At 39.1% G+C, this 16,024-nt stretch overlaps 1 protein-coding gene and 1 long non-coding RNA gene across 6 annotated transcripts in view; one reads left to right on the forward strand and one right to left on the reverse strand.

The window, feature by feature from the left end:
- LDB3 (LIM domain binding 3) overlaps positions 1-16,024 on the forward strand; it is a 129,561-nt gene that overhangs the window by 80,318 nt on the left and 33,219 nt on the right. For 2 of the 4 annotated variants that reach the window (XM_064464808.1, XM_064464804.1), the window contains exon 9: positions 13,926-13,961. The exons of 1 other annotated variant lie outside the window; for it this stretch is intronic. In XM_064464808.1, coding sequence (XP_064320878.1) covers positions 13,926-13,961 — 36 coding nt within the window. Of the gene's footprint in view, positions 1-3,106; positions 4,029-13,925; positions 13,962-16,024 lie in introns of those variants that run through there. One more of the 4 variants, XM_064464807.1, reaches the window with a different exon arrangement.
- Positions 4,049-16,024, reverse strand: part of LOC135315610 (uncharacterized) — a 56,940-nt gene continuing 44,964 nt past the window's right edge. Inside the window, exons 7-9 of one of the 2 annotated variants that reach the window (XR_010375090.1) lie at positions 14,033-14,185; positions 8,024-13,611; positions 4,049-7,223 (exon numbers count right to left, since the gene is read on the reverse strand). This is a non-coding gene — a long non-coding RNA (uncharacterized LOC135315610). Of the gene's footprint in view, positions 7,224-8,023; positions 14,186-16,024 lie in introns of both variants that reach the window. The other variant, XR_010375091.1, reaches the window with a different exon arrangement.

Genomic DNA, 16,024 nt, shown 5'->3' on the forward strand with positions numbered 1-16,024 from the left:
CAAATCCCTGTATCACATCAGCTGCTCTAAGCCCCTGGCTGGGTGTATGATGTGTTTGATACTCAATCTATTTTCTCTCTTTTTTTCTAATTTTTTTCTTTTTACTGCCATGTGGCTTCTCTAAAGGTTTTGAGCTTTTGATCACAGTGCAAGTTACAAATGTTGAATCAGTGAGAAAGATGTCTGTCGTCTTTCCTGTGAAAATACAATAAGTATATTTTCAGTTTGCTGTAAACCTTCCATTGCAGTTCACCGAAGTTCATGGCTAGGTGCCTGAACATCAGCCTTGACATTACTTCCCTCGCGGATTTATTTCTTCCCTCAAATGTGCAAGCCTAGTTCTTATTAAATGTATTGTGCATTACCTGTTTTGATGTAATAGCACACATCCAAACCATTATTATGAAGGGATTTAAGGCATTGTGCTGAACTTAACAGCCCCCCGTACGCATCTGAGAGTAATATGTTGTTTTAAAGACTTAATCTTTGTAGCTGTGGTCTGTGGCTTTGGAAAATACTAGATATTGGAAATGTAACACGGGTCAGATATGCTGAAAATAATTAACTAGTAACACGTCAACACATGTAAATTGCACGTTCTGTTCAGTGTAACTTAAAGTACCTGACTACAACCACTGTGCTTTGCACGTTTTCTGAAGTTTTCAGGTATGACTGTGTTATCCTTTTTTTCACAAGGACAGTTATGGTTATGAGTATGTTGTGGCACAGCCTGAAGAGGTTTAAGGGCATCCGTTGGTAGCAGAGGCAGAAGGGAACCTGTGCTGGGTAGTTATATGGGCACAGTGCAATTGGCACGCGCTCTGGTGCAAGGAATGAAGCAGGGTCTGCTTCCTACCAAACTGATGGTGCCTGCCCCAGCTCAGTGCCTTGGTGCCTTCCTCAAACGGTGCACATACTCCGCTGCAGATTTGGTAGCGCCAGCCCTGGTTACGCACGCATCCACCATGTGCTGCTCTGGGGCCTGTTGGACCCCTCCTGGTTTGGCTTTGGCAAGGCCCCTGCCATTCTTGGTTTTGTAAAGGATGGAAGAACCAATGTGAGATGCACAGAACCCATACTTTAACTCCACTCTCCCAGCACAACAATGGAGTAGAAACTCCTCTCTTCAGTGTCTACTCCAGACAGCCTGTACAACCACACCCTTCTCCATGCCCACAGTTTGGGATCACCCAGAAGGCTTCTGGGGCTGCTGAAAGCAAAAGGTTTCCATGGAATTATGGAATCTGAGTCTTGCCAGATTCAGTGTTGCATTAATCCCATGCTGTGCTGGCATTCACGAAAAATCCTTCATGCTCCAAAACTTAAACTGCCAGAGATTTCACAGTGTGGGGAATTCTGGTCTCGGGGCAGGCTGTGAGCAATCTCTCTCTGGCGCTTTCTTGTCTCTTTGTGTAGTCAGCAAGAACCGCATGAAAGTGTGATCAGGTCTCTTCCAAACACCTGGGAGGAAACTGGGGGGGGGGAAAAAAGTAACTTTATTTTGGCAGAACTGGTTTGCATAATAGTTGCTTCTAGATTGGTGCTTCTAACTTCCTGACTTGTGCTCTGAACAGAACCCAGAAAGCTTGGGAATTTTCCGGTGGCAGAATGTTCCTTTCAGTTCACGCTAATTAGTGCATTGCATGGCAGTAGCATGAGCAAAGGACAGTTATTCTGAAGGCACACAGGATTATAACTTGCTATGAAAACTTTCCATTGCTGTTGTGATGATTGTTACGGAATATTTTACTGGAAAGATGGTAGCCATTTCAAGCCAAACAGATGTTTCTGAACACCTTTCCCTTGAATGGAGGGGTGTATCTTTAAAGCAGTAAGGGAATTCTTAAATTTCACGTAAGACCCGCTGTAGCTAGTATGTCCAATGTAACTTGAAAAAATGCCATCAAGAGGTTTCAGCGTGTCAGCTAGGAATACTTTATATCTTTCAATTACTTGAAAGCATAAAAGATAGTTTGAGAAGTCATGCATCAAGACTCCTACAGGAGTGTTACTTGCAGGAGTCTGTGTCACTAGGAAGAGAAGATTTAGCAAGATCAGTGAATTTGTTGGCATTTGCTCTGTTTATTGTTTTGTGCTTTCTTCAGCCTGAAGAGTAAAACCAGCCCAGTCTGTTCATTGCTGTTTGGATGGTTTCACTCTCAAGTTCCGCTGCATTAACACAATTGCCTTGCGTTTTGGGTGTAAATGAGGGGAAAATTACCTCGTTTGCAGTGAATCAAATATGTTTTGCAAATAACACTTTATTTTCCATTCTGTTCGATACACTTCTCCTTGACCGTGCTCTCATCCCACATCCTCCTCCCCCCCCCTTTTTATTTACAAAACCTGAACTGAAACTCTAGAACATTTAAAAGATAATTAAATCCTGAGAGGTGCTGAACATTGTTTACAACTTGCTCGAGCGCCCCAGCCTGCAGTCACAGGAGGCCAGGGGTGTTTGCTGGAGGTGGCCAGTACTTCACAGGACTGAACTTTGAAAATCCCATGTCGTTCTGCTTTATGACACAAATGGGCGGACACATTTATGCAAACGTCAACACATATGCTTACGTACATGGAGAAAAGCTATAGACAAGTACCTGTGGCTGATGGTCCTTAGGAAGGACAGCAGGATATATATGGGCTGACTGAGGTATTACAGAATGGAAAATACTTGCATTAACTTGGCTCTTGTATGGAGGTAACTTTCACTGACTGCTCAGCTGGGGGGAAGGAAGGAGAAGCCCTGAGAATCCGCTGGCAGGAAAGCCATGGGATTACACTGCATTTCTAGCAAAAGCAGCCCTGTAATACCAAGCACAAGTCAAAGAATATGAAGTTATATCGAGTTACTGCTGAGAAATGACCAACTGCAAAACCATTCATACATGGCCCAAAAAGGATCAAAGCCTCCTTTGTGCTGATTTGAAAGCTGAGGGAAAAATCCAAATAAATTGCCATTGCCCTAGTTATAAGGCAAGGGAGTGAGTGGCAGCCATGGTCCCTAACCCCTTTCTTTCTCCCTCCTTTCTTTCTTCTCTGTGTGTGTCTCTCTCTCTGTCTCTGTCTTTCTCTCTTTCTCCCTCCCTCTTTCTTCATGCCACAGGGAAAGGTTTGAAACGGAACGTAACAGCCCACGCTTTGCCAAATTGCGCAACTGGCATCACGGCCTGTCGGCGCAAATCCTTAATGTTAAAAGTTAAAAGCCCACATTGAGCAGGCAAATACATGAGACAGAGAATTACCATTAAAATTAACCACTGTCCTGAGTTAGAGCCTAAGAGCGTCACGCACAGGGGAAAGGCTTACTGCTAAGGCCTTCCTCTCAGTGCCTGTCTTCTGTAGATTTCTGTCATTAGCCCGGTGTCCATTCACTGTCACCAGAAGTAAAAGTAAAGAAACAACCTGGTTCTTGTTCTTCATTATAAGGTAGATTAGCTTTTGTCATTTACTATAGAAATGTCACTTCAGTATACAGGAAAAATCGCTACTGTACTCTCTTGACTTTAATTCTAGAAGAAAATGAGAGGCAAGTTATTGACAGTATTTCTTTTGGAGAAAGAGGAATGAGGCTTTTACTGAGTTTTACTGCTGTAAAGATAATTAAGTAGGAGAGGGAAAGATGAAAAGGAAAACTGACTGAGCCTGGCCTAGACTTTGCTAAATGTAAAACATACATAGTTTGCATAGCTGAATGATGCTGTTTGCTAATATCTTATTACAATGTGCAGTTATATTTCTTCAATACATTATACTGGTAGAAGTCATTTGCTGAAACCATTGCCGTAAGTTTTCTGTTGGAAACCTGAATTTGTCATTATCTGAAGGCTAGAGATAGCTGGGGTTGCTCAGGATCTGTGAGGAAACGACATTTTGCTAGAGGTGATTTAGGAGCGAGAAGCATATGTAGTACTACTGGTGCACTGAGGTTTTTAAAAGCATCTTGTAAGTTTTACGGAATATGTTGCCCATTCTGTATTGCTCTTGCTTTGACCCACGTTTTTTTCTGTATATAGCAGCATGCTTTATCTGAAATAAAAGGTTTTAAAACAAAAATAATTACGTGCCTGTTTTACACAGTACTTCATTCTGGTTTAAAACAATAGCTGCTTCAACTGATCATTGGAACATGGAGGACTTTTTATCCCACAATAGAAAATTTGGTGAAAAAGCTTTCCTCTATTACCTATAATTCTTACTGACTTTTAAGTTATCTGAATTCGAATAAACCTAACAAAGCAGTTGAAAGAACAGCAACAGAAATGAACAAATATTGCATTAGGTGCGAATGAAAACAAAGTATGATTCATAGGTTGTCATCTAACATCTATCGATAATAATGTTTAGCATCTCCATTTGAATAGTGTGCATTCCCTGGCAATAACGTATTGATTTGTGCCCATGGCAAAGGCACTCGAGACATTGCTGGTGCTTAGAATGGCATCTTTTTGTTTCAACATTACAACAACGCTTTGCCATTAAGTGGTGTCAGTCAAGCTATAGCAAACCTCTGCCAAAGGCCCCCAAATATTTCTGTTTTCTGTTTGAAGTACACCAAGAGCAAGGTCACTTCCCTTTCTAGTTATGCTCTGATCACTACATGAAACAAATAATGTGACTAAATTAAACTCTTTGTGGTTTCCATAGAACCAGTTGACGTCAGCCCTCGACAATCTGCATTAGGAGTCCTTAGCACTGATTGAAGGAGAAGTTTCCGGTGATAAAACACGGGTCCCTGCAAGGGAAGGTTGACTGTTGCAGCCCTGCCTGCAGCCCTCAATTGTTTGGGTTTTTTTTTTCCCCATTAACTGCTATAAACTGCAAATGAGGTACCTTTATCTGGTAGCAGTAATTCTGATCTAAGAGATTAGTGCATGAGACTAGATTGAAACTCTTACACTTTCTGCTGCTTCCAAACACCTGGAATTGTATCAGCAGTCCATACAAGAACAAAGTTCATTGAAACTCCCATTGGTTTTCTGTGTTACAGAAGGAAGGAAAAGCTACCATTCATGGAGGATTTTGCATGACTCAACCAAATATTGGAGTGTTTAAAGGAAGAAAAATCTAGTTATCATCCTTTAAAAAAAGAGCGTTTTCTGAGCATTATTTAAGAATACATGAGCACTAGTTCCTTTTAAAATGCGTTTCACTTTTCTTAGATAAGTACCACAGCAATTCAGTAAGCGTGCCATTTAATACACAACATTGATTTCTGTTTTCCTCATGGGAACGCAAACAGATTTGGATCGTACCATGTTAGCAGTGCCTGTGGAAAATCAGCGCAACTGCGTGAAATAAGAGCAACGCTGTAACTTTTCCTGAAAGCTGCTAAGATCAAACTTTAGTTCAGAGTGGGTGAATTTTATTTATATATGGGAAATATTTATAGCATTTAAAATATCAATAGGCAATTAACTTCTTTCATAAGCATCAAATGTACCAAAGTAAAAAAATCTTCCAGTTCTAATTTTCAACTAAAATAAATGGTTTTCTGAATAAGTAATAATACAGTGTGTTCACTCAAATAGGAATTGTGCATCCTTAATGTTTTATGAACATAATAGATACACTATTTGTTTCAAATAGTCCTAGTGCATGTGCTATAATGGAAAATGTCTATATTATATCTCGATGTTTACACTTAATGTTGTTTTAAAGGTATTTTTTAATAATCAGAAGAGTATATTTTGATCAGATATGAAACTAATGCAGATGTAATTAAGGCACCCCTTCCCCTTAGCTCTGCTTCAGCGGATTAAATGATAAAAATTCAGTGCATAAAAACCATGTAATCAGATAGAGGAATAGTTGTAATCTTTTTTCCTGGAGGATACAAAATAGAATCTAAACGCTTTCCAAGCTTGTAGGATTTAAATCCTTTATGTAATTACAGGGGAAAAATAGTAGGAAAAAAAATCTGCAAGAGTTGGTAACTTTTGGAACTTGTGCAATGATAAGGACCTTTTGTGGAGGTGCTGTCCTTAATCCCTAAGGCAAGATTTACTACAGTGTTTTTGTACTGCTTAATCCAGTCCCTCACAAAAAATCCTCCCGAGTGATGGGCTTTGTTAAAGAAACTGTCAGTCAATTTTTCTGTCCAGTTTCTTGTTTATATTTAGACTTAACTCTTACTCCTCAAAAATCTGCCTTTATGTTGTCATGGTGATCTTCAAGCCCAGAAAATGAAGGTTACAGATCTTTCTTTATATAACTTTATAACTCTTTTTATAACTTTCTTTTTATAACTTTCTTTACATAACTATTAAGAGGCCTTGTTCTTCCCTCCCGAGTAGGAGGCAGACTTGTGTAAGGTGGAGAAATTGGGTTGGATTCATCATTCTACTACGTCTCATTGCTAGAGACTGTAACAGGCTTAGGCCTGATAAGAAATCATTAGCAGCTTTAAGAAACCACTAGCTTGAAGTCTGGCCTTGTTATGCCCTATTTTTAATATGTCCAGGCTTATCTCAGTGTACATTACTTCTGATTGACCAGCCCCATCCTGCAGTATTTCTTGACCATTTGCAGAAGTCTGCTGCTTTGCCTAGGAAAATTAGTCGCAGTTAATGACAGCAAGGCTTAAAATAGGTTCCTGACTGAAGACTCGATGAATCATGTAACTCTTTAAAATGGCACTGATAATAGGCAGGTATATCTGTCCCAAGCTGAATATATTTTGAACTATGACTGCTCTGCTGAGCAGAGGACAATGGCTGGTGACAGTACTGTCTTCTAAATACCCACTGTGCCAAAAATAGAGTAAAACGCAGGATGTGGATAGTGATATCAACCCCCTGCCCTTCCCAATATTGTCAGTAGAGCATAGTGTTATAAGCATTTAATGAAGACACAGCAAAGCTGATGCCAGTAGGAAATCAAAACCAAAAGGCCTTCCAGGTAAATGTGCTTGTCTGGTTATGACACAGGGAAATGCTCATTTTCTGCTGTGGTATAAGACCGTTTGATCTAAACTAACCTGTTTCCTGAATACTGCTGCCTTGCCTTCTACTCAAATGGTCTCCTCCTCACCTCCTACGGCGCTTAGTGTGCGGCAGGAATACTGACTGCATGCAGTGTGTGCTGACGGGATGTGGCTAGAGCGTGACTTTAGGAAAGCAGGCATGAGAACTTGACCTCTCTTCCTTTCATGCATGAAGAAATCGCAAAAGGAGAAAGGTTCTCTGTGGCTCCTTCCCTTGCCTCCTTCTTTTCACTCCTGCCTGCATGGGAAGGACAGCAGGTTTTTGCTATGCAAAAAAGATAGAGGTTGCTTTATTTCTTTTGCGGTTTCTCTCTCATTATGCACAACTGTGTGGAGTTTATCTTCAGTAGCAAGAAACAGGTATTTTAGGGACTACTTTGTCACTTCTGCGAAGTCCAACTCCTGTGTATCACAGAGCTGCCTGCAGCCTTCCTCAGGGGCGGAGGAGGTGACACCAATTTTTCCCTTGTGCACTCAGGTTCTTACAGGGACTAAGTTGATTTTGTGGCTTCTTTAGCAGTGCCTACCACTACCAGTTTCAGTGACTGGGACTATCGCTACACTACCATTACATGCATCAGAAAATAGATGGGTACTTGCACAAACTTCAGTTTGCAAAGTTAAAAAAGCTACAGTTGTGGTATGGTACATGGCAGTACCAGGTAATGACTTGCTGCAGTCAGTTAGCCTTTAATCAACAGCTTTCTGCAATATACATGAAAATGAATTGACTAAAATTTGCTCTTTGTTCTGCTGCTGCTTATCAAAGCCATCTGACACCACCAAGACAAGCTAAGGCACCTTCATCCCCTTCCTTCGCTTGCCAGAATTTCCAGGGATTAGCATTGCTGACCTGCCCCATTGCCAAAAACTTCCGAACTGTACACTAGTCAGATTACCAGGATCCTTTTGAAAGGTACACCTTATTTTTCCACAACAGCCCATGAAATAAAGCAGACTTCTATTGGTATCTTCCTCATTTAAGGACTATAACTGCGATCAAGGCTAATAGTTTAATATATTCTGGTCCCCACTTACCTTTTAGCACCTGAAGAATGACAAAAACATAGGAATAGTGAATTAACTCAATTGTCTCTGTGGAATTGTGAGTGAAACCAGAAAGGAAAATTGATCAAATATGATGTCTGTCTTCCCCAAAATACTCCTGGAAGTTCTGTGGGAAAAATGAATTTAGAGATCATAAATTCTACCACCTGAATGTACTCACTTAAATTTGAAAGCGTGAGGCCTCCAAATGAAATTAGCAAATACTACGAAGCTCTTCTCAACATAGTTCATAGAGACAGTAATGTGGAAGCTAACAGAGGTTGTTAAAGCTCTGGATTCAATTTTGTGTGTGTACTGACCTATATTTAACATCTTGTCTTTACCATCTCAGTCTTCTGCATGTTCCTGTCCAGCACTTCACTTTGCAGGGGCAGAAATTAACATCATTTTCATTCCTACTGTGCGACCTTTAAGAATCTCCCACGCATCCTTCCGCTGATGTAGACGGCTAACCAAGATACCAGCGCACAACGCTACCTTTCTCTCTGCTCCCTTGGTTGCCTTCAGTCCAACAAGGAAAAAGCAGTTCTTGCCTGTAGCAGGCTTTCCAACAAGCCTGTGTAACCCAGAGGTGCTCAGTCGTGGTCTGTGGATTATCAGACCGGCTCACAGAGCTTTCTTTAGGGTGAGCTGGAGAGCTGGCTGATAGCACAGCACTGGCACTGCTTCCTTTTATTCTGCTTCTAAATTGCATTAATGCCAGCAAAATTATGCTAAATGCTAATAACTTCCTAATAGTTCATTTCCATGTAAGCATTTGTTGTAGTTGACCCAGAATGTCATATGATTACAAAGGAGGGAGAGGGAAGGTAAGAAAATCCTGAAGAGAATTTATGAAATAAAACATAATCCCTATTCTGAAAGAATGAGAACTCTTCTAACTCATACCACTTACCTATTTGGTTCAGGAACTGAATAGAAAAGACACATTAGTGTATTTCAGGGGCAGCTTCAAACTTAGGACAACACCATGTAGAGGAAGCATGAACTTTCTCATCATTGGTGTGCACAAGTTAGAAAAATAGCTCTAAAAAACCACCAGCTGAAATTGAGATCTATGCGTTCTTGTCCTTCTCTCGGCTCCCCTGGAGAAAAGTGAAGTTCTGATGAGAAAGAACACTTCAGTGAGCGGGGAATAGTTTCCTGATGTACAATACCTAAGCATGTTGTGCGTTGGTTTTGTTTATAAGGGTGACCAACAGAAACTGAAAGTCCTGACCCAGCAGGTACCTGTGCTTTACCAGTGGGGCTATAAGAAGCTGGGGGCAGCCGCTCCGATGAATCCAATTGCACACCTAAGGCCAAGAGAGGGAATCCTTTTCTGAAACGCATCCCGGCTCAAATTGCTCCGCATACTCAGAATTTTGCGGTCTTTGTTCTTGTTGAAGTGATGTGTTTTCCAATAAGATAAATTGGAGTACCTAAACTCACATGCCAAATTTCACTGTGTCAGTCTTGGGAAGGAGTTATCTTCACTTTCACCAACACTGACCTGCTGTAGTTCCAGCTGCGTTTATTATTTGACAGTTAAATATAAGAGCATACTGGTAGATGCCATAAACTGCATCCGTAGGAGGTATTTGCTTTGATTTTAGGGAGCTGCTTTGATTGAGGTCTGTACTACTTGTTGAGAATGAGTTGCTGGTTGTTTTTTTTTTTTTCTTCCACTGAATATATGATAATGCTTCTCCTACTCTGTGGCACTGGCTGCATAAACCAGGGTACCTTCTGGGAGAAATGTACTTCCCTGTTTTGGAAAGCAGACACACTAGCAGGATACACTGCAATCATTCTGGCGTGGGCTGCTCACATTCTTAACTACAGTGGCTGAAAAAGAGAGACTAGCTCTTCTTCTACCCCTTTTTCTGATCCCAAGCTAAAGTTTTAACTAAACCAGCATGATAGTTGTCTTCTGTCCTCTCCAGTTAACTGCCTGTGATTTCTTTCTGTGTCTTATGGTGTCTTTGTTAAGATAACAAAAATATAGCTTGGGGAAAAAAGAAGACAAACAATCTCAATAGTTTTAGATTCATCTGACCATGGAAAAATTCTCAGCTGCAAACACAGAAAGGTAGAAATAGCCTCACTGGATCAGAACAGCCGTTAATCTAGCGCAAGGTCCAGATTCCAGCAGCGTCAGTGCCTCACGCCTTTGAGACAAAATTGTTGGGATCATGATAATGAAGTACCTTTCACACAAGTTTACTCCCAGGCACCCTATAAGAGGTTTTTTTTTTAAAGTTATTTTGTGACTTCTACTTCTAAAAAGACATTTTATTTGTAGGCCAATATGTTTATGTGAATGTAAGTACATGTTAGGAAGAAAGCTATTATAAGTCCAATAAGGACAAGCCCTGCAAATCCACAATACGCTACTAGAAAAACAGAATTTTTAATTTCAAGAGATATAGACCCTAATAATTTGTAAGTCTCTATAACTATTTCTCTTTTGAAAAAAGGCCAGTATATATCCGTCAGGTTCAGTAGAAGACTATTGGGTGATCAATACAGGAAAATACTGCTAAACTGAATAGTAATATTTATTTTAAAAAATCCATTATCTCTCTGATATTTTAAATACTTGGTTGGGATTCAGAAGCACTTCTTTCAGTTCTTTGCCCTGCTGTGGACCTTCATTTTGACCATGAGCAATTCTATTAAGTTTTAGTTGCTCATTTTACAAATGAGGAAAAATATTGTGTTGCTCCATGAGAATACCCCAGGGGGGGGAAAAAATCAATTCACTTATTGCTTCAGCACTGCAAGACAGAGAAGAGTTGAAGGACCATGTGCTGTCTCAGGATGCCCAATGTTCCTTATGTCATCAGATCTTCATTACAGACTAAATGATTCTGTCGGCAATGTTTTAATGGAACAGAGAGGAGCTATTCAAGAGAGAGAGTCTAGATTGTTATTTTCTAAGGAGAAGGTAGAGGGAAGGTGCACAAGCTCCCCATCTCAGGTCTCCTGTCACAGGTCCATGTTTGTTTGGGAATCTTTTACATTTGGTTTTCAAAAATAAAATAGAAAGGGGAAGTATTCCAATGTCCAGTACTTACAGTTCAGATTCAACAGACTCATTTAATGGAACATCTCTGAAGTTTCTTCAGGCTTTTTTTAGGATCCTGTAGCACACACCAGCTTGGCTCACAAATGAATTTTACCTTTCGTTACTATAAGTATTATAATTCTTGCTAGTGTATGGGAGGGAAAGACTCTCTGTCATTTCATTCACTCTGTCTTTATGACCATATCGCATGGCATATTTTTATGAGAAGGAAACATTTGATCATTTCCATTGTATAATATACCGTGTAATTGGGAAGACAGTATATTGCATAAATAAATCTTGCTTGAGATATATGTCCAATATATCTCTAAGTTTAATAAAATCTGTGGGAGTTGTACTGTTCCCTCAGAACAGTCATTGACTAAGGCCCTTCTATCAAAAGCCATTTCAGCTGGGGACTAAAAGGGCTACAGACAAAAAAACATTAATATTAAAGCTCTCCCAGATAGCTCAAAACTACTGTCCACTGCTGTCAGTTATTTGAGCAGCCCGAGTAGCCACAGAGATATAAACTGTTCATAATATTCTGAGCCAAATTCTTTCATGTTGTGAAGGTATTGACTTGACTCAGTCTGCCCGAGGGATGTATTTGACTCAAAAGCAAAATTAATTCTGCATATAGTTAGCAAAAAATGTTTGATTGTAAAGGCTGGAAATCCAATGGTCTGTTCCTCAAAATGCAAGCGTTGCCAATAAGAGACACATCTGATCTTGAGCCTTTCTCACCAGTAGCCAAATGGGAATTACCCCTGTTGACTGGGAAGAGAAATTGTTCCTGGAGGCAAAACTGTGAAGAAGTATCATGTGCCTTTGAGCTCTTCTTTCCCCTTACTCTCTGTCTTTTCCTTTGCTTTATTCTGTGGAAGTATGATCACTATACTTCTTTCTCTTTAACCTTCACAACTCCCCTGCCATTGTCTCTCAGCGTTATCTTATACCTGAACGCTCATGGAAAAAGTTCTCGCAAAATTCTGACCTCAAAGTCAAGTGGCGTTTTTCTGCATTCTTCAGTATAGCCTCAGCTAGCGGAGCAGAAAAGTTTGGATCAGATTAATAGTAACAACAGAGGCCTAACGCTGCTTCTGCCTGACCCCAACTGCCTGCGTTTCAGTCTTGACTCTGATTTCTCACAGAATATTTGGTAACACTGGCAATAAACAGTGCTTTATTTTTTTCAGGCTGTGACTGTTTTATAACATTCTCACACAATTATGGCTCTCGGTATACTAATCCTTCCCCCAACACACGCGCACTTTCTAATCCATCCTCCTCTACCTTGTCTCATCCTGGCTTTCTGATACCTGACGTTCTAGTGAACTCACAGCTTGGCTACCATAAAGATAGTGTTTGGTTTCTCATTGCTTTAGAGTGGTGAACCAATTGATCTTGCTGGGGCGTGTACTGTCGAGACAGGTTCTTCCATTCTGACCATAATAACATACTTAGGTCTCAGCCACATCTGAGGGTCACTTCAGATCTACTTCTGGGTTTGAAAATCTGGCCTCAATTCATATATTTTAGGGGTTACATTTTAGTTAGAGGTTTTAAAATGGGTGGAGAAGCCCTATGCCCAAACTTTTGCTGATGTAAACTGGGCTGGTTTTTATAACTTCACTGGAGCTAAACTAAGGAAAGAGCATGTGACTGTGTGTATATATGTACATGTACGTACATAAACACAGAAGTATGTGAAATACTACTAACAGTGTGGAAATATTAAGAATAGCCTTCCAAACATAATGTACGATAATGATTTGAGCCCAACACATCCACATAAATACACGTATTCCTTTTTTTTTTTTAAGGACTTTTCAGAAGAAGGCTCAGTTGGGTAACTGAGGACACTTGCTTTGTGTTTTGCAATTTTAGATCCCAGTTAAGAAAAATGTTCTCATTTGGAATATTTCAACTCTAAATGTTTTGAAATCCAGCACAAATCTTTAAATAGGAAAGGACACAAGCACCCAGTAAACTGCTAAATATCGAGATTACCTCAATTCCTTATTTTAATTTGATTTCAAACTTAGGAGTCTAAGGCTAAAGGATTCTATTATTTATGACAATACCTATGTCTTAACTTCTTACATAGATACACAATTGCTTGCACTTAAACCGATCAGTTATTTTTGTAAGCGTGTATGTGTGTTTACAGAGTAACAGCCTAATTCTCTATCGCTGAAATTGAGGCTGACTTACTCCTCACCTCAGTGAAGGAACGATTTCACTTGTTTCTAATCCAACTTAGATTGAGAAAACTAGTACTTACTTGAGTAGGACAGAGAATTTTTAAGTGATGCCAGGCATATATAATCCAACTTGTATGAGTCTGTTAACCGTTTAACTTGCGTATCACTTCAAAACATTGGATCCTTGAGGACTGCCCAAGTCTGATTATTTTTACCACTTGGAGTTGGCATCAGAATATGTTCCACTGGAATGTTATTGACATTTTCTTTGAAGAGGAAACTTACTGAAGTCAAAACTATGCCTGAAATTATATACATACATACACTGTCTCATTTGTAACTGTTAATTTTCCTTCATTTTACTTTAATATTGCAACGAAGTTGTTTGCAATTGAGAAGAAGCATGCGGTAAACTTGCATATTTGGTGGGTTTCACCTGGAGAGCTGAAGAGGTTTCTCACAACTATATTTATGAACAACCACTCTAGGATGCTTTTTGCAACCAAACATTTCTCTTCAACCCAACTTCATTCTCCCTGTTGGGGTTGTTTTTTTTTTTTTGCCACCGCTGGCAGTTGCACTTACTTTATTCATACTGTATCCCCTCCTTTCACAGAAACAAGGAAAATTTTGCAGCAGCATCAGAAAACAGGTAATGTTTGCTGTGTGTTTGGCTTCCCTCCTACTCAGAGTTTACCTCCACTTTCCCCATATTGATCTTACCTCAAAAATGTGAAATTTGTACGCTGTTTGAGCAGCTGATGAATGTAGGGGTTTCTGCTAAGTGGGTTTGTGAGGCGTTTCTGTTTAACACAGTCTTCAAAAAGCTCTGTGAGATGGGGCAGGCAGGGATCGTGTTTCTCCAAACTTATAAACCTGAAAAATAAGCAGCTTTTATCAAATGTTCTTGAAATGGAGTATTGTCAGCTTGTGATGGAGTTTTAAGAACAATTTCCATTTTTTAAGCTTTGTCTAGATTGTTCAACATGTTTTTAAAATCCAAATAAGATGATCTCTTTGGTATTTTAAGAACATTTATATACCAGATTCTTGCATATCTTGGTTGATCCTCAATGGGTTACGAGGTTCAAATTATAGTATCTCTGTAAGTTCTTTCATTACAAAAGTTGTTTCCTCCCAAAGAATCTCAGCACAATTTGCAGTTACATACAGAAATATATTGTTTTCTATTAGTTCATGTACTAAAACACACACGAACTGAAACAGGGGCACTTCTTGACTCAATCTGACCAATTGTTTAATGGAGCAAAGAAATGCCTTGTGTTAGCTTCATGAAAAGAATTCTATCTTGCTGCTTTCCTCTGTCTTGTTGATTCCTGCCTCAACAACGTGCAACCACTTTTTTTATAAGACTGCTCATGTCTGAACAACGGTTGCATAGAGTAGAAGTCCAAGTGCAAGCATTATCATTACTAACGACACAAGCAATGGCAACTGGCACTTGAACAGTAGGGAAAATTCATTTTTATTTTTAAATTATGTCAAAAGAATGAAATAAACCCCTTGATTCCTTTATAAAAACTGTGTATAAATTAAATTTAAAAAAACAAGTAGCACGTGTTAGCATTTCACTAACAGTTTCATTTGTGTAAATCATCTACAGGACTGTGCAGCTGCTCCACTGAAATATCTCTTTTTGTTATTATTATTTTATTTTATTTTACCAGGAACAATTTCTGATGTATGACTGGTGTTAGTGTCATACTACACTGCCTTAATCTTGCATGGTTTGTCATACCATAGCTTTTCTTCACCTCCATTATCATCCCAGCTCTGCTATGTGTCTTATTTTGATATTCCTAGCAATATGGTTTCCAGGTTTAACACTAGGTACTTCTTTTAATTCTTAAAGCCTTTCCTGGTCTTAAGTGGTAATAAACTAATAAACTGTCAAGATTTGTCATGACTTCATCTGCAATATCATCATGATCTCCTATGGTATAAGGATTTTAGGGATACAAAAAGAGGACAGTGGATATTTACAGATACAAATCTTCTTCTAGGAAAAAGAAAAGACAGAAAAAGAAAGCCTTCATTATTAAACCCAGACTTAACTTGATTTTCAGTTAGTAGGTTCAGCACTTTCTTTTTTTTTCTCTTTTTCTCTTTTTCTCTTTTTCTCTTTTTCTCTTTTTCTCTTTTTCTCTTTTTCTCTTTTTCTCTTTTTCTCTTTTTCTCTTTTCTCTTTTCTCTTTTCTCTTTTCTCTTTTTTCTTTTTTCTTTTTTCTTTTTTCTTTTTTCTTTTTTCTTTTTTCTTTTTTCTTTTTTCTTTTTTCTTTTTTCTTTTTTCTTTTTTCTTTTTTCTTTTTTCTTTTTCTTTTTTCTTTTTTCTTTTTTCTTTTTTCTTTTTTCTTTTTTCTTTTTTCTTTTTTCTTTTTTCTTCCTGCCCCCCCTCCCCCAAAGACTTTACTGAACATAAATGATACCTGCTGTCTTAAAGGGCCAGGTATTAGCATTCTAGAGTGCTGCTTTATTTGGTATGCTAGACAGTAAGCACATGTATCTCTGAAAACTAAAAAAAATTGAACAAAGCGTTTTCTATTAAACCACCAGCTTCTGTGGCTGGAATTCTGTCTGTCCCTCAGATAGCTGCTATTACCTAGGAAATTGGTGACAAGATAATAAATACCTGATTTACAAATCTTGTAATCTTTGTTACCCAGGCCTACAGCTACTACACATGCGCCACAGTAT

This window comes from Phalacrocorax carbo, chromosome 13 (genome assembly GCF_963921805.1).
Source record: "Phalacrocorax carbo chromosome 13, bPhaCar2.1, whole genome shotgun sequence".
NCBI classification, from domain to species: Eukaryota; Metazoa; Chordata; class Aves; order Suliformes; family Phalacrocoracidae; genus Phalacrocorax; species Phalacrocorax carbo.